This window comes from Procambarus clarkii, chromosome 21 (assembly GCF_040958095.1).
Source record: "Procambarus clarkii isolate CNS0578487 chromosome 21, FALCON_Pclarkii_2.0, whole genome shotgun sequence".
In the NCBI taxonomy this organism is placed as follows: Eukaryota; Metazoa; Arthropoda; class Malacostraca; order Decapoda; family Cambaridae; genus Procambarus; species Procambarus clarkii.
Genome location: NC_091170.1, coordinates 29,381,490 through 29,405,489, shown reverse-complemented (window position 1 = coordinate 29,405,489; position 24,000 = coordinate 29,381,490). Strand labels below are relative to the sequence as shown.

Genomic DNA, 24,000 nt, shown 5'->3' with positions numbered 1-24,000 from the left:
CTCAGCTTGCCTATTTCACCTTTGCTTTTTAACGGTGCTATTTTGCACTTCCTGCCATGTCTCCTGGTCTTTCCAGATATTGTCTTGCAGGTGTGTGTGTGTATGTGTGCTTATCTGCATGTATGATATGTGTGTGCAGATTTGGAGTCAGTCCCTCCCTTATTATTTTCCAAGTGTACATTATTATGTATCTCTTTCGCTTGTGCTTTAGAGAATACAGATTTATAAGTGGTTCCAATAATTTAGATGTTTCATTGAATGGATTCGGGCAGTAATAGATATTTGCATATTTTCCAGGTCAGTAACCTTTCCCAGCTTTGAATTCCGCTGTTAGTGACATCTCTTGTTTGAAAGGTTCTAGTTATCTAACCTGTCATTTTTCTTCCGACACGATTACTCATAAATCTTTTATGTTACTCCTTCTATCTGTAGCGTAATTTAACTGGGGTTTATATGTGGTTTCCGTCTTGATATTTTTCGATGCCATCAGAACCCAGGAGCTGGAGCTTGTCTTCCAGTGAGGGGGTGACTGTTAAACTTCTTGTGCTCTCCTGTCTTGGACTATCACCCACCCGAATACACACAATTAAACATCAACAGTTACCTGGAACATACCTGGAGAGGATTTCGAGAGTTCTTCTAGTGGCCAAGCCCGGCCTGGAGGCAGGCTTATGGACTAGTAGTATAAACAGGATTAGCAATGGTTGTTGTAGTAGGAGTAGTACAACAAGAGGATTAATAACGATTGGGTAGTGGTGGTAGAAGCAGTAAGAGGACAAAGAGGACTAAGAGGACTGGTTGTGGTAGTAAGAAGAGAGATTGTCTCGTTATACTCAGGATCTTATGAACAGTTATGATGTGTTCTACGCTCGCTCGTTAGTGAGTTAATTGTGGCGCTGACAGTTGACCTTTATAAGGTCTAGATTGTCGCTGCAGCAGCACAGGCCACAGCAGCAACAGCAGCAGCAGCTGTAGCAGCAGCAGCAGCAGCAGCAGCAGCAGCTGTAGCAGCAGTTGCGGGAGCATACGCCTCCTCCACACCCAACCTGGAGGGCTCCCAATTACTGCTGTAAATGGTATTTTGAAGCACAGACTTCTTAACCACTCTCGGCTATATTGACACTAATAACTTCCTGGAGAGACTACAGTGTGGGCGTGCGGGCGTGGTGGTGGCACGGGCGTGGGCGTGCGGGCGTGGTGGTGGCACGGGTGTGGGCGTGCGGGCGTGGTGGTGGCACGGGTGTGGGCGTGCGGGCGTAGTGGTGGCACGGGTGTGGGCGTGCGGGCGTGGTGGTGGCACGGGTGTGGGCGTGCGGGCGTGGTGGTGGCACGGGTGTGGGCGTGCGGGCGTGGTGGTGGCACGGGTGTGGGCGTGCGGGCGTGGTGGTGGCACGGGTGTGGGCGTGCGGGCGTAGTGGTGGCACGGGTGTGGGCGTGCGGGCGTGGTGGTGGCACGGGTGTGGGCGTGCGGGCGTGGTGGTGGCACGGGTGTGGGCGTGCGGGCGTGGTGGTGGCACGGGTGTGGGCGTGCGGGCGTAGTGGTGGCAGGGTTGCCTGGTAAACTCATCAAGCAGAGAGGGAGTGGCATGTTGTGCATCTCAACCATCACTCACCCCGCTCCCACACACTCCCACACTATACACACACTACCACACACTCTCACACTACACACACACACACACTCGCGCACTATACGACACACTCCCACACACTATACCTACACTACCACACTATAACCCCCCCTCCTTCTGCCCCTACACCTCTACAGGCAACAGATGCAGGTATGGGCACACATGGGGGAGGGGGAGGCACGTGTGGGCTGGGGGGGGGGGGGGGTAGTGGGCGTGACAAGTGGGTGGCATCACTAGCTTCACACACACACACACACACACACACACACACACACACACACACACACACACACTCACTCACTCACTCACTCTCTCTCTCTCTCTCTCTCTCTCTCTCTCTCTCTTTCTCTTTCTCTTTTAGGGGGGAGGAGGGGTGAGTACCAGTCTCAAAATGGGCTCTTATCTGCATGTATGATTGCTAAACTGACAAGCGTCGTCGATAAGGACCATATCAAAATGGTCATCATTATTGTTTCATCTGCCAGGTTTATACCCACTATCTTGAAGACTTTGTCTCCACCTACAACTCACAACACTAACCCCGAGTACGGTATAACCTGGGGCCAGATTCACGAAGCAGTTACGCAAGCACTTATGAACCTGAACATCTTTTTCTCAATCTTTGGCGGCTTTGTTTACAATTATTAAACAGCTAATGAGCTCCGAAGCACCAGGAGGCTGTTTATAACAATAACAACAGTTGATTGGCAAGTTTTCATGCTTGTAAACTGTTTAATAAATGTAACCAAAGCCGTCAAAGATTGAGGAAAGATGTACACGTTCGTAAGTACTTGCGTAACTTCTTCGTGAATCTGGGACCCAGGAGTCAGGCACTTGTTTGGTCTTTGTTTATGTACAATGGTTCCAAGTGTGCCATGGGACAGTTATCTTCCTTGATCGACTTCCATCCAATTATACCTTGTTATTGTTATTGGTATTATTGCCTTTACTCATGTACTGGTCATGTATGAACTCACAGACGTGGTAACAATGGGTACAAATCTTTACATAAATGTAATATTATAGGTATTGTTATAGATGTGTATAATCTACTATGCAGGTGTTAGGACTGCAGGTGTTAGGAGTGCAGGTGTTAGGACAGCAGGGCGGGACAAGGCGAACATCTTGCTAACGAGACGCAGCCCACTATCTCCACTATTTATTATAGTAAAGGCTTTGTTTAGCCTGATACCAGGGGCGTGCCTGTGGAGATATACCAGAATCTTATATATCGTTAACATGTGCCCCCCCTCCAATACCTCCTCTCTTCTAGTGTGGTCATTTCCACACGGGTCTTTCCTCGTAGCTTAAATCTTTCTGTTCCGGAACGAGCCTCGTTGCATATCTTTGGACCTTCTCTAAGGTTGTCCTTGTCCTGTTTCAGGTGAGGATTCACGTTGAAGACTCGTATTCAATAATACGTTTGTGTTTACCATTTGTGCCTGGAGGATTAAGCTGTTAGCTCTTGGACCCCGCCTCTCTAGCCGTCGGTTGTCTAAAGTACTGACTCCCGACCTGTTTTCCTGTCAGATCTGTTACATATATGTCTCTCTCAAACACACACACACACACACACACACACACACACACACACACACACACACACACACACACACACACACACACACACACACACAACTAAGTGAGTACACGTACGTATGCTTCAAATGTAGATATGACAGAGCCCAATAGGCTCAGGAATCTGTACACCAGTAGATTGACAGTTGAGAGGCGGGACCAAAGAGCCTAAACTCAACCCCCGCAAGCACAAATAGGTGAGCACACACACACACACACACACACACACACACACACACACACACACACACACACACACACACACACACACACACACACACACACACACACACGCACACACACTTTCTACCTTCCTCTCGCTACACCTGGCGTGTCTAACATGCAGGCCACGTGAGGCTGGTGGCAGTGAATCAACAAGCGCCACGGAACTCACTTTTGAGCCACCGTTGGGCAGCACGTGTAGCTCTCTGCCTGCAGGTCTGGCCTCATCCCAAGAGCTGCCTGAACCAGGAGGCTGGGTCTCTCTCCTCCTCCTCCCCTCAACCCCTCCACACACACGCACGGGCAAAGGTGGGCGTGGGTGTCCATACAAGACTCGTGAGTGAGACAAGATTGCGTCTGACGTATGGAAATATTAATGGGAGTCGAGGGCGTGGCAGACTGCTCTCTCTCTCTCTCTCTCTCTCTCTCTCTCTCCTCTCTCTCTCTCTCTCTCTCTCTCTCTCTCTCTCTCTCTCTCTCTCTCTCTCTCTCTCTCTCTCTCTCTCTCTCTCTCTCTCTCTCTCTCTCTCTCTCTCTCTCTCTCTCGTAATCGACTCGTCGCGAATATTAACACTAGAACTTCCTTCCCTGTCCGCTGGATGATCTGAGGGGCTCGTACTGCTTGAGGCACCTAGTTGTGCTTGCGGGGGTTGAGCTCTGGCTCTTTGGTCCCGCCTCTCAACCGTCAATCATACTGTATGAGAGTACTGGTGGATGCTCCGTCTTAGCGTCTTCGCCTCGGGGCTCCTGTGACACCATCTTCCAGGGCACACAAAGGTGCCGGGTGCCATCCGCAAGGGAGTGAATCACTTACCCAGGTGCGCCCAAGTGACTCACGCTTACTCATCTCTCTGAGGTGTCACGCCAGGTGGGTGAGAGGTGGCGGCCCGCTCGTCGGAGGCCCGTAGTCACAACATCCGCTAGGTGGATGCTGAAATGGATGCTGAGGCATATCATTGAGATAGAAGCTGTATGGAGGCTGAGATGGGATGTTAGGATGTTGATAGATAGAAAGCGAGATGAATAGACAGGATGATGCAGATGATGAGTCACAATAACGTGGCTGAAAAGTGTTGACCAAACCACACACTGGAAGGTGAAGGGACGACGACGTTTCGGTCCGTCCTGGACCATTCTCAAGATGGGATGATGAATAGATGGCTGAACAGATAATAGAAACATTGACAGACAGATATCTGGATAGAGCGACAGATAGATTTATGGATAGATGGATGGATGAATCATCTATCTATTCCTATAGATGAATAGATAGATTATTAATAGATAAATGGCTAACTATTCATTTATCCATTTGCATAAATGGATTAGAAAGTTGGATAGATAGATGGATAGATAGATTGATACATAGGTGGATGGACAGAAGGGAGGTAGACACAGACCTATCCAACGCTGGGTATCCCCCTACTGTACTCACCTAATAGTGCTTGCGGGGGTTGAGCTCTGGCTCTTTGGTCCCGCCTCTCAACTGTCAATCAGTCGGTGTACAGGTTCCTGAGCCGACTGGGCTCTATCATATCTACACTTGAAACCGTGTATGGAGTCAGCCTCCACCACATCACTGCCTAATGCATCCATTTGTCAACTACTCTGACACTAAAAAGGTTCTTTCTAACATCTCTGTGGCTCATTTGGGCACTCAATTTCCACCTATGTCCTCTAGTGCGCGTGCCCCTTGTGTTAAATAGCCTGTCTTTATCTACCCTATCAATTCCCTTCAGAATCTTGAATGTGGTGATCATGTCCCCCTCCCCTCAGTCGTCTGTCTTACAGCAACGTGAGGTTTAATTCCGTAGTCGCTTCTCGTAGCTCATACCCCTCAGATCGGGTACTAGTCTGGTGTGTGTGTATTATATATATATATATATATATATATATATATATATATATATATATATATATATATATATATATATATATATATATATATATATATATATCTCCATTAGCTTTTACGGTTGATGGAATTTGTTTCCATTATGAAAGAGAAACTTACATTGTCGCTTTCATTAAAATGAAATTGGACACACTCAGACCCGCCTGACAACATTTTGTTGAACAAATATGGCTTAAAGCATCTCTCCGAAATTTCTGAAACAGAAATATGATTCGCACTGAATTGATATTTAATTTTTTAGAATTAAACCCTTTTTTCATAATAGCTTAAACAAATCATTACAATAATAGCTTACCTGAACAGTGTAAAGCAGACTAAATCAACTTTACAATTTTAATAATGAATATAATGACGAAAAACAATGTAGTTTACTGTTAGAGTTATGAGAGAGGTATCAGCAAAACATACATTATGCAATTAGGATGATAAGACAATTTGAAGAGCTAATACGAACCACTTTGTAAACTATGATGCCCCGCTTGCTCGACGTGCAGCAGTTTACCGGATAGTCAGACAGGCATGGGAGGATGATATAGATATTGCAGTCCGTCCTCCTAAGGTTTCCCAACGTCAAGAAACTGACGTATTAAACTGACCTCTTCTAATCTACCAGAGGACCCAACACAGAAAACGGGACAGTATGTCAATTTCGCGAGCCGCTTCCAGTTTCTAGTTTGACGATTTTTGGCCTTACGTAACCCTATACGTCAAAATGCGACGTTCTATTAGGGGGAAACGGGTTGAGGTGGCTCGCGTGAACACGTCCTCGTCTGCAGGGTGTAGGGGAGAGGCGTCTTCCAGCAAGCAGTCTCAGAAGTTTGTTGTATGTAGGTTATATGTAAAAACACCTGTGGCGTCTTTGTTCTGAGGGGCAATCCGTCATTGTGACATTCTGCTGACGTCTTGCTCCCTCTCTAAGGCAGAAATTTGTATCTCGTGTTCCCACTGTGTCACCTTGTCCTTCGTGTAGGGTCGTCTGGTGCTCCTAGTAACTACTTGTGCAGTGCGCGTGTGGCGTGGTCGTGTTGGGGTGTTGGGACTGTGGGGGACTAGTTCCTATCTTATCGTGCTAATTGCGCATTTTTCTTTGCAGGTGTGGAGAGTGTGTGGGGTGAGCTGTTATGCTGTTGGTAAGATGGGGGGGGGAGTCGGTTTTGGTGGAGAGTGGGTGAGTTAGTGAATGAGTGAGTTAGTGAGTGAGTGAGTGAGTATGGGTACGAGTACGTACTCACCTAGTTGTGCTTGCTGGGGTTGAGCTTTGGCTCTTTGGTCCCACATCTGCACGAATAGTGTGAGTTAGTTAATTTGTGAATTATGGATGGATGATATTGAAGCTGACAGTCCAAATTGACAAAAACAAACAAACAAACAAATAAAACACAAAGGAGAGAGTAGGAAGGGATGTGTCTGGAGGCTGATGAAGGAGAGAGAATGTATCTCCACATCTGTGTTTGTTTAAATGTTTGAATATTAATGTCATTGGCTGATCGGGCAGGTGTTGCGTGGGGGGTGGGGGTAGACAGGTGTGTAAGGGGGGTGCCCAGGGCTCTGGTCAGAGGAACAGATGTTGCGACAGAGGAGAGGAGAGAGAGAGTGCCAGACAGGCCGCCTAGCTGGACGAGGAAAGTGGTGTAGGTTACTTCTAAATTACGCGGGCAGGTGGCCGCCGGCGTCCACAGCCGAACAAGCCTTAGCCACTGGAACAGCTGGCCGCCCATCCTTCATTGGTCCAGGAATGCTCTAGAATAATGGAGAGAACATTTGGTAGAACAAAATTCAGAACGTGGTAAAAAAGGAGCTTAAACTATACTTTTATTAATCCACAGGAACCTATGTAAAAAGATAGAATTGAATAATTAAGGCAGGTATGAAGTTTTCTTTAGTTACCCTTAAGCCATCTTCATGTTCGTTTTCTCTTATGGTGTGTAGAGTCCGTTTTCTGCTTTGCTCGCGCTTTTCTTTAAGGGTAATTGCAGAAAAGGTTTTGGCCTTCGCGAGACACTTAATTCATCTTTCTTATTGTCAATAATTTGACCCCTTTCTGCTAGTTCATTGAATTATATTATCGTACCGTTGATTTATTGATTAAATACTATGAAAGTATAACCAGGTTTAATGAAATTCAATCTTGTCAGCTCAGACCATCTTAGGGATGACGACAGTTCCTGGAATCAATCGATGGAATGTGGTTATGTGTTGGGAGGCCTGCTGGAATGTGTCGCAGTTTACTAAGCTGCTGCTGCTCTCTCTACTGAACACTGAGCTGCTGCTGCTCTCTCTACTGAACACTGAGCTGCTGCTCTCTCTACTGAACACTGAGCTGCTGCTCTCTCTACTGAACACTGAGCTGCTGCTGCTCTCTCTACTGAACACTGAGCTGCTGCTCTCTCTACTGAACACTGAGCTGCTGCTCTCTCTACTGAACACTGAGCTGCTGCTGCTCTCTCTACTGAACACTGAGCTGCTGCTCTCTCTACTGAACACTGAGCTGCTGCTCTCTCTACTGAACACTGAGCTGCTGCTCTCTCTACTGAACACTGAGCTGCTGCTGCTCTCTCTACTGAACACTGAGCTGCTCCTCTCTCTACTGAACACTGAGCTGCTGCTCTCTCTACTGAACACTGAGCTGCTGCTCTCTCTACTGAACACTGAGCTGCTGCTGCTCTCTCTACTGAACACTGAGCTGCTGCTGCTCTCTCTACTGAACACTGAGCTGCTGCTGCTCTCTCTACTGAACACTGAGCTGCTGCTGCTCTCTCTACTGAACACTGAGCTGCTGCTCTCTCTACTGAACACTGAGCTGCTGCTGCTCTCTCTACTGAACACTGAGCTGCTGCTCTCTCTACTGAACACTGAGCTGCTGCTCTGTCTACTGAACACTGAGCTGCTGCTGCTCTCTCTACTGAACACTGAGCTGCTGCTCTCTCTACTGAACACTGAGCTGCTGCTCTCTCTACTGAACACTGAGCTGCTGCTCTCTCTACTGAACACTGAGCTGCTGCTGCTCTCTCTACTGAACACTGAGCTGCTCCTCTCTCTACTGAACACTGAGCTGCTCCTCTCTCTACTGAACACTGAGCTGCTGCTCTCTCTACTGAACACTGAGCTGCTCCTCTCTCTACTGAACACTGAGCTGCTGCTCTCTCTACTGAACACTGAGCTGCTGCTCTCTCTACTGAACACTGAGCTGCTGCTCTCTCTACTGAACACTGAGCTGCTGTTGCTCCCTCTACTGAACACTGAGCTGCTGTTGCTCTCTCTACTGAACACTGAGCTGCTGTTGCTCTCTCTACTGAACACTGAGCTGCTGCTCTCTCTACTGAACACTGAGCTGCTGTTGCTCCCTCTACTGAACACTGAGCTGCTGTTGCTCCCTCTACTGAACACTGAGCTGCTGTTGCTCTCTCTACTGAACACTGAGCTGCTGCTCTCTCTACTGAACACTGAGCTGCTGCTCTCTCAACTGAACACTGAGCTGCTGTTGCTCCCTCTACTGAACACTGAGCTGCTGCTCACTCTGCTGAATACTGGAGTTTGCCTCCTGATGAAGCTAGTTAGCAAGAGGTCCGTGGGGACGATGCTGCCCCAAGCGCTCTCCGTGTTTTGCAAGACTGTAAGGACAATGTTATGGAGTCCCACTAACTAAGTGTATCTTCGTGTATGTAAATAAATAAATAATAAATCTCGTCTGTGATGTAAGTTGTTCGTTCTATCGGATTGTCCGTTTTACCGGTCCTCGCTATAGGTACTCGCCTATTTGTACTCACCTAGTTGTGCTCGGGCTCTTTGGTCCCGCCTCTAAACTGTCAATTAGCTGGTGTGCAGATTCCTGAGCCTATTGGGCTCTATAATATCTACATATGAAATTGTGTATGGAGTCAACCTCCACCACAACACTCCCTAATGCACTCCACCTGTTAACTACTCTGACACTGAGAAAGTTTCTTTTTAATGTCTCTGTGGCTGATTTGGGTACTCAGTATCCACTTGTGTCCCCTTGTTCGAGTACCACCCGTGTTAAATAATCTGTCTTTGTCTACCCTGTCATTTCCCCTTAGAATTTTACATGTAGTGATCATGTTTCCCTTAACTCTTCTATCTTCAAGCGACGTGAACTGCAATTCACGCAGCATTTCCTCGTAACTCATACCTCTTGGTTCTGAAACTAGTCTAGTGGCACTCCTTTGAACCTTCTGCAGCTTCGTCTTGTGCTTAACAAGGTTTGGATGGCCTGCAGAGGTTATGGAGCTGGAGGTGGAAGTCATCCATTGCGACCCGTGTTATTGGTCAAGACCAAGACTTCGCGGAGACTCCTGGAGGATGTCCTCCTCCTCCTCGTTGTTCTTGTCGATTGTGAGGCCCGATCTCGCGAATGTTCCCAACGCCAAAAAAGAAAATAAAAACTGATACAGAAAGAAAGAGACAATCGACTTAAGAATGGTCCAGGACGGACCGAAACGTCGTCGTCCCTTCACCTTCTAGTGTGGGGTCTGGTCAACACAAGAAAAACTGTCGTTCGAATGTGCCCTAACCTAACCAATCATGTGGGGTTGCCAAACGAACACGGGACATTATATAGGCTACGGGAGCAGCTACCATTTTCTTGTATATCGGTTTTTGCCCTTAAGATAAAGTATACGTCAAAATGCGACGTGTTGCAACGAGAACGAGTTGTCTTCTGATGTTGCTAATGTTGGGTAGGGCCATTCTCCCTTAATTGTCACTAGGGATGTTGTCCCTGGACCTGATCAATATATCGTGGCTTGAGAGAGTGTTGATGTTGTGGGGGTTGATGTTGTGGGGGTTGATGTTGTGGGGGTTGATGTTGTGGGGGTTGATGTTGTGGGGGTTGATGTTGTGGGGGTTGATGTTGTGGGGGTTGATGTTGTGGGGGTTGATGTTGTGGGGGTTGATGTTGTGGGGGTTGATGTTGTGGGGGTTGATGTTGTGGGGGTTGATGTTGTGGGGGTTGATGTTGTGGGGCGTTGATGTTGTGGGGGTTGATGTTGTGGGGCGTTGATGTTGTGGGGGTTGATGTTGTGGGGGTTGATGTTGTGGGGCGTTGATGTTGTGGGGGTTGATGTTGTGGGGGTTGATGTTGTGGGGGTTGATGTTGTGGGGGTTGATGTTGTGGGGGTTGATGTTGTGGGGGTTGATGTTGTGGGGCGTTGATGTTGTGGGGCGTTGATGTTGTGGGGGTTGATGTTGTGGGGGTTGATGTTGTGGGGCGTTGATGTTGTGGGGGTTGATGTTGTGGGGGTTGATGTTGTGGGGGTTGATGTTGTGGGGGTTGATGTTGTGGGGCGTTGATGTTGTGGGGGTTGATGTTGTGGGGGTTGATGTTGTGGGGGTTGATGTTGTGGGGGTTGATGTTGTGGGGGTTGATGTTGTGGGGCGTTGATGTTGTGGGGCGTTGATGTTGTGGGGGTTGATGTTGTGGGGGTTGATGTTGTGGGGCGTTGATGTTGTGGGGGTTGATGTTGTGGGGGTTGATGTTGTGGGGCGTTGATGTTGTGGGGGTTGATGTTGTGGGGCGTTGATGTTGTGGGGGTTGATGTTGTGGGGGTTGATGTTGTGGGGGTTGATGTTGTGGGGCGTTGATGTTGTGGGGCGTTGATGTTGTGGGCGTTGATGTTGTGGGGGTTGATGTTGTGGGGGTTGATGTTGTGGGGGTTGATGTTGTGGGGGTTGATGTTGTGGGGCGTTGATGTTGTGGGCGTTGATGTTGTGGGGCGTTGATGTTGTGGGCGTTGATGTTGTTCCGACCAATATATAATTACCCCCTCCCCCCCCCCACTCTCTCTGGTTGGCTGTGTCTTCCTTAGGGACTATTGTACATTATATTGGACTAACGTTAATTAGGGAACACCAATCCCACGAGGGTGACACCCATCCGCATGAAGGTGACACGCATCTGACGAGGGTGACACGCATCTGACGAGGGTGACACGCCAGGACCGCTAACGACGGTGCGTGTGGCCTCTCTCACGACAGGTGAAGATGATTGTCTTGGAAAGGAATTCTTCCAGACTTATCCTCGACCCTTCTAAGTCCCTCTTTTATCAGCGGCGAAAGACCACCAAGATGCTATATATTTATAGTAATTAGTTTTTGTTTACAATGGTGACCTGTTCGGGTAGCCTGTAGTGAGTGGCCTGTGATATGGTCACTGCCATTATTGTATGGGGGGGGGGGACGGATGGTCTCAGCTGACAGCTTTAACCTGGGTGATGGTGAACTGGGTCAGTTGTCTGTGTGGAGGGGGCAGCACGCCCCCCCTCTCTCGCCCACCCCCCTTCCCCTACCTCCACCCAAACCCTGCCTACCTCCTCCTCCACGTCCCCTCCTCCTCTTCTGGTTCCGCCCTACCGCCTCCTACCCTTCGTCCTACCATCCATATGTCGCAGTCCTTTTCTATCCACGTGAAAATCCTTCCTTTTCCACATGTGTTGCCCTTTGCTTCGCTCTGCACCGTCTCGTCCACGACGTGTTTTTCTTCGCGTCACTCACGCTGAGTAACTGGTGAGTGCGTGAGTGTAGGTGCGCCGGAGTGCCGGCCTGCTGGTGAATACTTAAGGCGGGGTGAGGGGAACTTCCCGTCTAGTACATGATAGGGGGAATTATCAGTTCTCCCCTTCCCTATCCCTCTATCTTTTTCCCCACCCCAATCTCCCTCCATTCTCCCCCCCCCCCCCCCACCAGACGTTGGAGTAGCGACGATACCTGTGTCAGTGGTTTGTTGCCACCGGAGACTGATTAGTTTATTGTGCATCTCATACTCATCCTGGGAGTGGTAGTTTATTGTGCATCTCATACTCATCCTGGGAGTGGTAGTTTATTGTGCATCTCATACTCATCCTGGGAGTGGTAGTTTATTGTGCATCACATACTCATCCTGGGAGTGGTAGTTTATTGTGCATCTCATACTCATCCTGGGAGTGGTAGTTTATTGTGCATCTCATACTCATCCTGGGAGTGGTAGTTTATTGTGCATCTCATACTCATCTTGTGAACCTACACGTGTACACAGCTTATAGACTAATCATAACGTGTCATTTATTCACTGGAACCAAAATATATGGACACAGTAATGAATATCAAATGTCATTTGTAATGATTTGCAATTTCATCCAGCGTGAGCTTAGATTTATCTCTAAATGGATCAGTTTTTTCTGTCTTAAGATGTAATGCTGTAGTGTACTTCCCTGCCTTAGTTCACACACTACACTTCCCTCGTGTGATAGACGTAACGACGAATCTGTAGCCTAGATGAGTTTACCAATCAAGTAAATGCGATTTCAGCTCATCTAGTTACAATGAACTGGATTTAATGTCAGTTACAGTTATACGTTTATGTTATATACAAGAGTTCTTACATTCTTGTACAGCCACTAGTACGCGTAGCGTTTCGGGCAAGTCCTTAATCCTATGTTCCCTGGAAGCCAGATTTGAGCTCAACTAGTCACTTTAAACCAGCGTTGATCTAGCCAATAGGCTCTTGGGAGGCGAGCCTTGGAAAGGTGAGTCTTGGAAAGGTGAGCCTTGGAAGGTGAGCCTTGGAAAGGTGAGCCTTGGAAAGGTGAGTCTTGGAAAGGTGAGCCTTGGAAGGTGAGCCTTGGAAAGGTGAGCCTTGGAAAGGTGAGTCTTGGAAAGGTGAGTCTTGGAAGGTAAGCCTTGGAAAGGTGAGCCTTGGAAAGGTGAGTCTTGGAAAGGTGAGCCTTGGAAAGGTGAGCCTTGGAAAGGTGAGCCTTGGAAAGGTGAGCCTTGGAAAGGTGAGCCTTGGAAGGTGGTTCACAGTACTCAGATGGAGTGATCACTATTTACCTTCTTGGTGTCCAGGCCCCAGATTCACGAAGCACTTACACAAGTACTTACGAACGTGTACATCTTTCCTCAACCTTTGACGGCTTTGGTTACATTTATTAAACAGTTTACAAACATGAAAACTTCCCAATCAACTGTTGTTATTGTTATAAACAGCCTCCTGGTACTTCGGAGCTCATTAAATGTTTAATAATTGTAAACAAAGCCGCCAAAGATTGAAAAAAGATGTACAGGTTCGTAAGTGTTTGCGTAACTGCTTCGTGAATCTGGCCCCAGCTCTCCAAGTTTCCAGCCTGGTGCTACCTCTCCCTCCATACATAAAGGGGCATGTAGACCAGACCACACACTAGAAGGTGAAGGGACGGCGACGTTTCGGTCCGTCCTGGACCATTTTCAAGTCACAATCGACTTGAGAATGGTTCAGGACGGACCGAAACGTCGTCGTCCCTTCACCTTCTAGTATGTGGTCTGGTCTACATACTTTAGCCACGTTATTGTGACTCATCGCCTGCATAATGGGGCAAAGCTAGCTGACCTCTCACGGCGTTCAAAAGTGAACCTGCATGAACGGTACCTGTAATTGACGTGTTAGAGTGCGGCGAGCAGCGGCACCCCTAACAGCCTGGTTGACCAGACCAACAACCAGGACGTCTAGTCAAAGAGACTTGGCCACCGAGGACATGTGCTCCTCGGAACCACCTCAAGGTAACAAGGCAGTACAAGAAGGTGCTGCTGCTGCTTGTAGTAACAGAGTGATGAGTTTATAGTGTATAGCATGTTTAGTGTTTTCCTCTGCATGGCTAGGCCTATCATCGTATCCAAATTCCATATACGATTTTTTTTTAGCAAGCCTATGAGTGTCATTTTCTGGCTGTCGCATATTTTCCTCCTCTCCCCCTGGCAGGTTATAACTCGTGTATATATGTGTATATCTCATGTGTATATATGTATATCTCATGGTGTATATATGTATATCTCATGTATATCTCTCACTGTGTTGATAGAACAAGGCCACACCCGCATAACTGGCACCAGGGCTGTGGAGACGGGCCACCCACGTCACCCCCTCTCGTCAGGAAAGGGGTGAGGGGAAATTACTCGTATTACAAACTGAGGGGTCGCCCACCTGACACTTAGACACGTATTATGCGCCCGAGGGGCGGTAAGATGTAGGGAGGAGGAGGGTGAGGGAAGGCTGGAACAGCGAGGGTGAGCGAGCGATGCGTGTGTTCTTGCGTGTGTGTGTTTGCGTGTGCTTGTGTGTGTGTGTTTGCGCGTGCGTGTGTGTGAGAGAGAGAGCGTGACCACGTGTAATATAACCTTCCTGTCTGCCACAGTTCACGGCCTGGGTGGACGCTGTCATCTTCGTCTTCAGCCTGGAGAATGAGTCCTCCTTCAACGCCATCTACAACTACTTCGCCAAGATGGCCCACTACCGCAGCACGGCCGAGGTCCCCCTCATCCTGGTGGGCACGCAGGGTCAGTACCATATACCCCCCCCCCTTTCTACCTTTTCTCTCTCAACCTTTCTTGAACACGACACAAATACAGTACCCGCTCCAAGCAACAGCCTACTGGATCAAGTTATAACAGGTCCAACCTGACCCCAGCCCGTCTTGGGGGAGTAGAAGAACTCTCAGAACCCCTTTTCAGATATTTTCTAAGTGTACCTGGTGGTCAGTCAAAGGCTATCGTAAGTATCTGTGTGGGTTTACCGTTTCTAGAATAGGAAAAGACGTTTTGAAACAACGTTTGATACACATAAGGTGTATCAGTGTGTGTTTGTGTGTTTTCCCCGAGGAAGTAAGTGGGTGTGGTTGGAGTCAAGGTTTTGGACCTTGTGAGTTGTAGAGTTTAGGATTTCTTACTCCCCCCCTCCCCCTCCCCCCTCGATCATTCCTAGGATCAACGCCCCCGCGGCCCGGTTTCTGAAAAGGCCTCCTGACCAGACATCTACTCTGTTCTCCGACCTTTCTGATGGCTCTGCATCCTAGTTTGTGCCTGGGTAGTCTGCTGACCGGGGTCCATCCCTCACCTAGCTCTGCTGCCTCCTGCTGACCGTCCTTCTTGGTGGGCTGGTCCGGCTCTGTTAACATTTCACAATAGAGTCCTCCTTCCTTCCTGCTCCTGGAGCTGTTTCCTGCTGTGTAAGCTGCCTTCTTCCTTGTGTCGATTAAAGGGAGAGGGAAGGTAGTAGTGTTGCTTACCTAACTGTAGGCAATTGAGACTTGGCTCCTCATGTGGTGGTGGTTCTTACCTATCAGTCTCCACCGGGGGGGGGGTGAGTGAGGCTTAGCTCTTTATGCTCCGTCTATACCTGCCGTTTTGTCCCTGTTGTATTTAACTATTTTGACGTCCAAATTCTTTGTGGAATCTGGCCTTAAAGTTTGTGTCCCCTCAAGTACTTCCTCCCTCAGGGCCGTCCACTTGTTGGCAACCTGTACCGGGTACGAGAGTTTCCTTATATTCCTTCGTCTCATCTGCGTTTCCAGCTTCCTCGTGTGTTTCCTCTTGTCCTACTTTCTCTAAGTTTGAAGAAGCTATCCTTGTCCTCCTTGTCTAGTCGTCTCAGTATGTCGTAATCATGTCCCCGCTGTGACTTCTATCGTCTAGGGTTGTGAGATTCGGTCTCATTACCCTATCCTCATAACTCTGGCAATAATCCTGTAGCAAATCTCTGTACTTTCTTAAGTTGGTTGTGGTGGTGGTGGTGAAGATGGAGGTGGTGGGGGAGGTTACGGCCGGGAAGATGGTGGTGGTGGTGGTGGTGGTGGTGGTGGTGGTGGTGGTGGTGGTCACGTTCGAGGCTTGGGTAGTGTTTACCTAACAGTGACTACGGGGAAGTGAAGTTTGGCTATTTATACCCCGCCTGCTGGCCTTGTTGTATCTGCTGCATGTTAACTATCCTCACGTCCCCCTTTTAAGGCAAACGAAAGGACGGTCACCATAAATATATATCATAATATACACATGGCAAAATACTGGAAGGTCAGGTGGCAAACCTGTACAATAATAGTTGACCAGACCACACACTAGAAGGTGAAGGGATGACGACGTTTCGGTCCGTCCTGGACCATTCTCAAGTAGACGACCGAAACGTCGTCGTCCTTCTAGTATGTGGTCTGGTCAACTTACTTTAGCCACGTTATTGTGATTCATCGCCTGCTGTACAATAATATATACAAGGACAAAGTGTGGGTGTCATAGGCACTATTATAGAAGAGTGTGTGCATTAGGAAAGTAGAAGTTTGGAATACAGTGAGACCGTGACAGCAGGCGGGGAGTGTTCTTCACTACGGTGACACGATGTTTATGTGTTTGGTAGCTAAGGTAAGCCTGTTCTCTCTCTTTTATCAGGTTGCTGAGGAATATACGGTTCTCCACGTGTATTTCAACGTACGTGGATGTGCATTGGTGAATGTTATTTTTTTTTTTTTTGCATTCGTCTATGCACACTCGATTACTTATGTTCATATTTTGCTATTCTTCTTTGCAGGTTCATATTTGTGTGGGGGAGATACTGTATTTGTTCATGGTGGATGTGTTTGTAGGCTGTATTTAATTTTTGAATTGTGTATTTTGCGGCTTTGGGGGTGGAGATGATGAGGCGGTGTTACAGTGGGGAAGGTGACTGATGACACACAACTGGCCTAACCTGTGTTGACTCACCTCCTCCCACCCCTTCCCCCCCCCCCCACCCTACTGTACACTTTCACTACTGCCTTACTGATCGCTGTCTCCCTCCTGCGCTGACCTGCACTGCTTCCCCGGCCACCACTGTCTCCCTTCTCCCCCCACTGCCTCCCTTACTGCCTCCTCCCTTCTCCCCCACTGCCTCCCTTACTGCTTCCTCCCTTCTCCCCCACTGCCTCCCTTACTGCCTCCCTTACTGCTTCCTCCCTTCTCCCCCACTGCCTCCCTTACTGCCTCCCTTACTGCCTCCTCCCTTCTCCCCCACTGCCTCCCTTACTGCCTCCTCCCTTCTCCCCCACTGCCTCCCTTACTGCCTCCTCCCTTCTCCCCCACTGCCTCCCTTACTGCCTCCTCCCTTCTCCCCCACTGCCTCCCTTACTGCCTCCCTTACTGCCTCCTCCCTTCTTCCCCACTGCCTCCCCCACATCACCCCCTACTCCCCCGGCCACTTACCACCTTGCCATAACGAGTCACAGTGCCGCCACTGCCCGCGGACACACCACAGCGGCGACCTTGCCAGGAATTAACCTGTGACAGCAGCTGGCGGATCGCCACGCTGGCTGTCAGCTTAGGGGTGGTAAGGGGGTGTTTGGGGGCGGCTGACAGACCGGTTCACTGTGTCAGCAGGTTACCCCCCCCCCCCCTTTTTTCATCCCCTGGCGGGGGTTGCTACTCACTGAGGCCTTGTAATGGACGTGCCCAACCGTTTCTGTCCATGGGTAGGGGGGGGGAGGAGGAGTTAGTATATTATAGATCTTAGTATATGAAACATTGCTTAGTATTCACAAACCGGTAGTATAGTCGGGTTCGCTGGACAATCGGTAATTCCTGGTTCGAATCCCATGGCGGAACAGAAATGGGTGGGCGCGTTTCCTATCACCTAATGCCCCCCTCTCCTGTTCACCTAGCAGTAAATAGGTACCCAGGAGTTAGTTAACTTGTTGTGGGGTGTATCCTGGGATATATATATATATATATATATATATATATATATATATATATATATATATATATATATATATATATATATATATATATATACTGGCTGCCTGTCCCACAGACACTTAATTATTATTTGTATACATAACCGTGTCCTCGTGCGCGCGCGTGGGATTGAACTTCAGCTCCCGCCTCTCAAACTGCACGCAGACGTACGTTTTGCGCGCCCATGTTTGTATACACTCAAAATAGCTCTGCTGCAGCTCCTGAGTTCCACCTGTCAACCTTCAGAGTACAGGTGGAACACAGTGTTCACCTGTCAACCGAGGTGTGCATGTTTCTGAAGCGTTTTGGCACTGTCAGGTCTATATTACTGCCTTGTTCATTCTATATATTTACTTCTCTGACAGTAATGTTATCTCGGTCATCCGTGGGTTAGCTAGACTTCAAGCCGCTACCGGAGTCTCTGGTTCATTTTGCAGTATGTGCGTGCGTGCGTGCGTGCTGCAACCCTAGTCATCAATACTCACCTTCCCACTCCTCTCCCTCTTCTCCCCGCCTCCCCCCAACTTGCCTACTATTCCATTTCCTTTCCACTTTTGCCACTGTCCTCCGCCCCACATCTCACTATTATTCCCACTCTGGCTATCCTGAACCAGCCCAACCACTTGGGCTGGACGGTAGAGCGACGGTCTCGCTTCATGCAGGTTGGCGTTCAATCCCCCCGACCGTCCAAGTGGCTGGGGCACCATTCCTTTCCACCCGTCCCATCCGAAATCCTTATCCTGACCCCCTTCCCAGGTTATCTTGAGGTTATCTTGAGATGATTGCGGGGCTTTAGTGTCCCCGCGGCCTGGTCCTCGACCAGGCCTCCACCCCCAGGAAGCAGCCCGTGACAGCTGACTAACACCCAGGTACCTATTTTACTGCTAGGTAACAGGGGCATAGGGTGAAAGAAACTCTGTCCATTGTTTCTCGCCGGTACCTGGGATCGAACCCAGGACCACAGGATCATATGTCCAGCGTGCTGTCCGCTCGGCCGACCAGCTCCCTTAAATCGTAAATACATAGTCTTCATTAAAAATTATCAAATTAGCATTTAATCATGTCGAAAATAAAATGCTTAATATGTCTTAAAGAGGACGAAGCCTGGTATTTACCGAGACAGATCGTGGAGGAGGCTTGCAATTTTCACCGATTATGTAGGGGGGGGGGGTCATTATTGGTTCAGACATCCCCACCCTTTAACAGGACTGACTCCGACTAGCTTATGGCCGTCCCGTACATCAGACCATGCACCCTGCAAAGTTTGGTGATGCTAGCCACGAGCGTCAGGCCTCAAGCCTCGGTCAGACAGACATAGTTATAGATAATATTTTCTGCTGAAAGATAACAAATCGTCCTCCTGGTCCTCTTCTTTCTCTCCCTCGCTTCCTTTCTCTCTCTCCCTCCCTCTCCCCCCTCTCTCCCTCCCTTCCCCCCTCTCCCTCCCTCCCTTCCCCCCTCTCCCCCTCCCTTTCTCCCCCCCCTTCCCCCCTCTCCCCCTCCCTTTCTCCCCCCCCTTCCCCCCTCCCTTCCCCCCACACTTCCCTCCCATGTGTCTCTCTCTCCCTCCCTCCCACCGTGGAGACTTAACAGGTAACTCCGTATGACCGACCTCGTTCATTATTAGGCGAGGCTTGGAGACTGGCGGGCGCTACTCTCTCTGTGCCAGCGTTGTTGGTCTCCACCCCCTGCCCTCTCTCTCCACCACCCCTGCCCTCTCTCTCCACCACCCCTGCCCTCTCTCTCTCCACCCCTGCCCTCTCTCTCTCCACCTCCTGCCCTCTCTCTCCACCCCCTGCCCTATCTCTCCACCACCCCTGCCCTCTCTCTCTCCACCCCTGCCCTCTCTCTCTCCACCCCTGCTCTCTCTCTCCACCCCTGCCCTCTCTCTCTCCACCCCTGCCCTCTCTCTCTCCACCCCTGCCCTCTCTCTCTCCACCCCTGCCCTCTCTCTCTCCACCCCCTGCCCTCTCTCTCTCCACCCCTGCCCTCTCTCTCTCCACCCCCCTGCCCTCTCTCTCCACCCCATGCCCTCTCCCCCCCCACCCCCTAAGGTAGGGAGGCACCTCTCCCCCCTGCCTGACGCTACTGGGGATAGTGATGGCGCTGATGATAATGACAGTGATGGTGATAATGATGACGTAAGTGGTGATAAGAGCGAGTGTGATCGTGGATGGTGATAAAGGTAGGTGGTGAAGGTGCTTCCCCCCCCTCTTACCTGTGACTCCCCTTCACTGCCCAACCGTTTCTTCCCCTTCTGGGGGCCGGTTACTGCCTGACAGTAATCCTCCCCCCTCCCCCCTTTTAGCGCAGCTCAACTGCCTGCTGTAGTTAGTACCGTATAAGTGCGGTGGGCACGCCGCCCCCCACACACACGCACCTTCGTGCGGGACACGACAAGACTGTGTGCGTGCGTGCGTGTGGGGAGGGGGGTTTGTGGAGCGAGGTGCCTCCTACCTCCGCCACCACACGGGCAGCACTGACTGGTCGGCGGTGCTGCGGCGCCGGTCACCCGAGACGCGCGCCTCCCTGTCTCTGTTGGTGTCACGTGAGGACAGGTGAGGTGACGGGTGGTGTTGTCACGTGAGGACAGGTGAGGTGACGGGTGTTGGTGTCACGTGAGGACGGGTGGTGTTGTCACGTGAGGACAGGTGAGGTGACGGGTGTTGGTGTCACGTGAGGACGGGTGAGGTGACGGGTGGTGTTGTCACGTGAGGACAGGTGAGGTGACGGGTGTTGGTGTCACGTGAGGACAGGTGAGGTGACGGGTGGTGTCACGTGAGGACAGGTGAGGTGACGGGTGGTGTTGTCACGTGAGGACAGGTGAGGTGACGGGTGTTGGTGTCACGTGAGGACAGGTGAGGTGACGGGTGTTGTCACGTGAGGACAGGTGAGGTGACGGGTGTTGTTGTCACGTGAGGACAGGTGAGGTGACGGGTGTTGTTGTCACGTGAGGACAGGTGAGGTGACGGGTGTTGTTGTCACGTGAGGACAGGTGAGATGACGGGTGGTGTTGTTCACGTGAGGACAGGTGAGGTGACGGGTGGTGTTGTCACGTGAGGACAGGTAACGCGTGTTGATGTCCCCAGAGAGGTAGTGGGGGGGGGTGGGATTGTGGTGGAAAGTCAAGGGGAAGAGGGAGGAAGGGGGCAGCGGCGGGGCGGCGCCCCTCCCGGCGCGGGGGTCGTCGATACAAGTGTGAGGTGTGCAGTGGTGTGTTGGTGCCAGCCCGGCTCACACACGCCACACCGCGCCCCCTTCACCGTCGCCGCCCCCACGCCCCGCCCTGCCACCCGCACCCACCAGCATGCTGACGGCCGCCAGGCGGGTACCACCTCCTGAAGTGACCACCAGATCCAGCCGTGGTCCTCGCTGACACGCGCTGACCACCAGCTCGAGGCTTGATCCTCGGGGACACGCTCTGACCGCCTCACTTCCAGCGGTATTCTGGAATCACACGTCTTAGATTGCTACTTGTTGACCTTCGTTTCTTGAAGTTTCCAGTTGGAAAGAGAGAGAGAAAACTTCTGGAGCGTCCAGTGCTGTGCGGAGTTGTTCAGGAGTTTGGGAATAGTGTCTTAGTTCCCCTTCTTAATTACCGAATTATGCCACTGGCGTTATTAGTGCAGCAAATCACAGTATGTTCAGGTTGTAATGTGGCGCTTTTTGTGGTGGCAATGCGAAGCTTTAGTGGTTGTATTGTGAAGATTTATTGGTTGTAATGTGAAGGTGCAGTTGTATGTGATGGGTGTAGCTGACACTACAATGTGGGGCTGGATGTTGGAAAGGAATTTCTGAAGGGCATGTGTAGGTGGGCCAGACTTGCCTCTTCACCCGTCACTGCTGCCTGAGGGGGGAGGTCAGGTGTGCCTCCTCACCCTTCACGTTCGCCGCCCCTGGCACCGCCCCCGGCACCGCTCCCGGCACCGCCCCCCCGGCACGCCCAGCGAGCAGTTCCCACCTCACCTCCGTCCCCAAAAGGTGAGAACCAATATGTGCTCCACACCAGGACTCAAGGACAAGCCAACTTCTCCTCCTAACCTGCTCCATTGTGTTTCAAGCCTGGTAAAACTCGATGTGTTTTCATAATATTTAACTATAATTCTGAAGATTTTCCGTATGTATTCATTTAAATACATGTACTAGATCAACAGCTTTACACTGTCCCCTGAATCGTCGAAATATACAATAAAAAAATATGCTTTTTTCTCTTATGTATTCTCCACCACAAATCTTTTTAGTGGAGGGTCATCTTGTTAGGATTTATATGTTAATTAATACCATACGTGGTTAAAATATTGTTTTAGCTAATAAAAACCTAATGGCCAATCTTTATTAGCTTATAGTTTGAAATTTTGGTATATAAAAATTTTCAGTAATGTATAATTTCTCGACCAATTTTTTGGTATTTCATCAACATTTGTGAAGGAATTGCCTATGGTTTGTGGCTTAGAGCGAGGAGTAGGTCACCTCAAGACTGTCACACACACACACACACACACACACACACACACACACACACCGTGCAGCGGGCGTGCTATCAGCCCCTAGGATATGGCTTCTTATCTCGCTTGAAACAGAAAGATTATCCTCCAAGCTTGCATCTGAATTTCTAAAACTTTTAATGGGAAGAAGTCTCGAAATGAAGACATAAGTTTGAAAATTCATTCTCTCTGTCTCTCTCCCTCCTTCCCTCCCTCCTCCCTTTCCCACCATCCCTTCCACTGACCCTGTGGGATATGTACTTAAAATGCATATCAACTTTTAGTGCATCTGTCCAGGACAGATTAAGTTGTTGGTCAGCACTTAGTTTAGGGCAGAGCGACAACTCTTCTCTTGGGTAGGCCATCACTCTGGGACTAGTGAGAACTATATGGTTGGGAGGACGGTAGACGGGGTAGTTGTTGGGGAGGACGATAGCAGTGGTTGGTTAAGACAGGAGGGGCGAGGAGACAGGTGACAGGTCTTCCGCTGATGCGGGTTCACGGGAACCTGCGGGGCGTCACAGGATATCGAATGTGTGTGTGTGTGTGTGTGTGTGTGTGTGTGTGTGTGTGTGTGTGTGTGTGTGTGTGTGTGTGTGTGTGTGTGTGTGTGTGTGTGTGTGTGTGTGTGTGGAGTGGGATGGGATGGGAGGGGAAGGGTCCGGGTGACCCACTACAGCAAATATCCGACGGAGCCGTAAACCTCATCGCGGCTTCTTCGGATAATTTAGGGAGTGATGTGGTGGAGGCTGACTCCATACACGGTTTCAAGTGTAGATATGATAGAGCCCAGTAGGCTCAGGAACCTGTACACCAGTTGATTGACAGTTGAGAGGCGGGACCAAAGAGCCAGAGCTCAACCTCCCGCAAGCACAACTAGGTGAGTACAACTCACTACCCCTATGAGACACCTCCCCCTTCACTCCCCCCCCCCCCCCGACCTCCTACCTGCACGCTCACATGACGGACGTTATATCAGTGTCTTACCTTACCCACCTGTCACCCAGCCACGCTCCGTCACCCAGCCATGCTCCGTCACCCAGCCACGCTCCGTCACCCAGCCACGCTCCGTCACCCAGCCATGCTCCGTCACCCAGCCATGCTCCGACACACCAGCCATATTGGTCTGTGTTTAGATATGCGAGTTTTGTTTGTGTTTAAATTTGTTTGTTTTGTTTGGGGAGTTAGATTAGAAGTATTGTTGCACCTATGCATTCAAGACATTAACCTTCAGTGGGTTACACAATATCAATATCTCGGAGTGTGGATGGATTCTAGACTGACATTCAACAAGGAAATTCAATATCTGAAGGAGGAAGCAAAATCACGACTGAATATAATGAGAGCAATCACAGGGCCCCGTCTAGGAGCGGGACACAGAGTGTTAAGAATGTTTTACATACACACCGTTGTTCCCTGGTTGATTATGCAGCGCCTGCCTTACTCACTCTTTCTCCTGGTCAGTGGGCAAATGTTGAGGTTATTAAAAATGATGCAATGCGAGTCATAACAGGAGCTCCCAGATGGACTAAAATACTGAATCCAAGACTAAAAACCAAACTAACGTCGATTGAAATAAGGGTAAATGGGGATTGCTGCGTGCATGCTGACCAAGATATTGACTAGACCTAGAATCTGTTCATTTAAAGATATAATCACTGGAGCACTA

General features: G+C 49.7%; 1 protein-coding gene across 3 annotated transcripts in view; it reads left to right on the top strand.

Annotated features, from left to right (window-relative positions):
• Positions 1 to 24,000, top strand: part of CenG1A (Centaurin gamma 1A) — a 491,255-nt gene that overhangs the window by 412,751 nt on the left and 54,504 nt on the right. For all 3 annotated transcript variants that reach the window (XM_045746459.2, XM_069328241.1, XM_069328240.1), the window contains exon 4: positions 14,508 to 14,649. In XM_045746459.2, the coding sequence (XP_045602415.2) occupies positions 14,508 to 14,649 (142 nt within the window). The remainder of the gene's footprint in view (positions 1 to 14,507; positions 14,650 to 24,000) is intronic.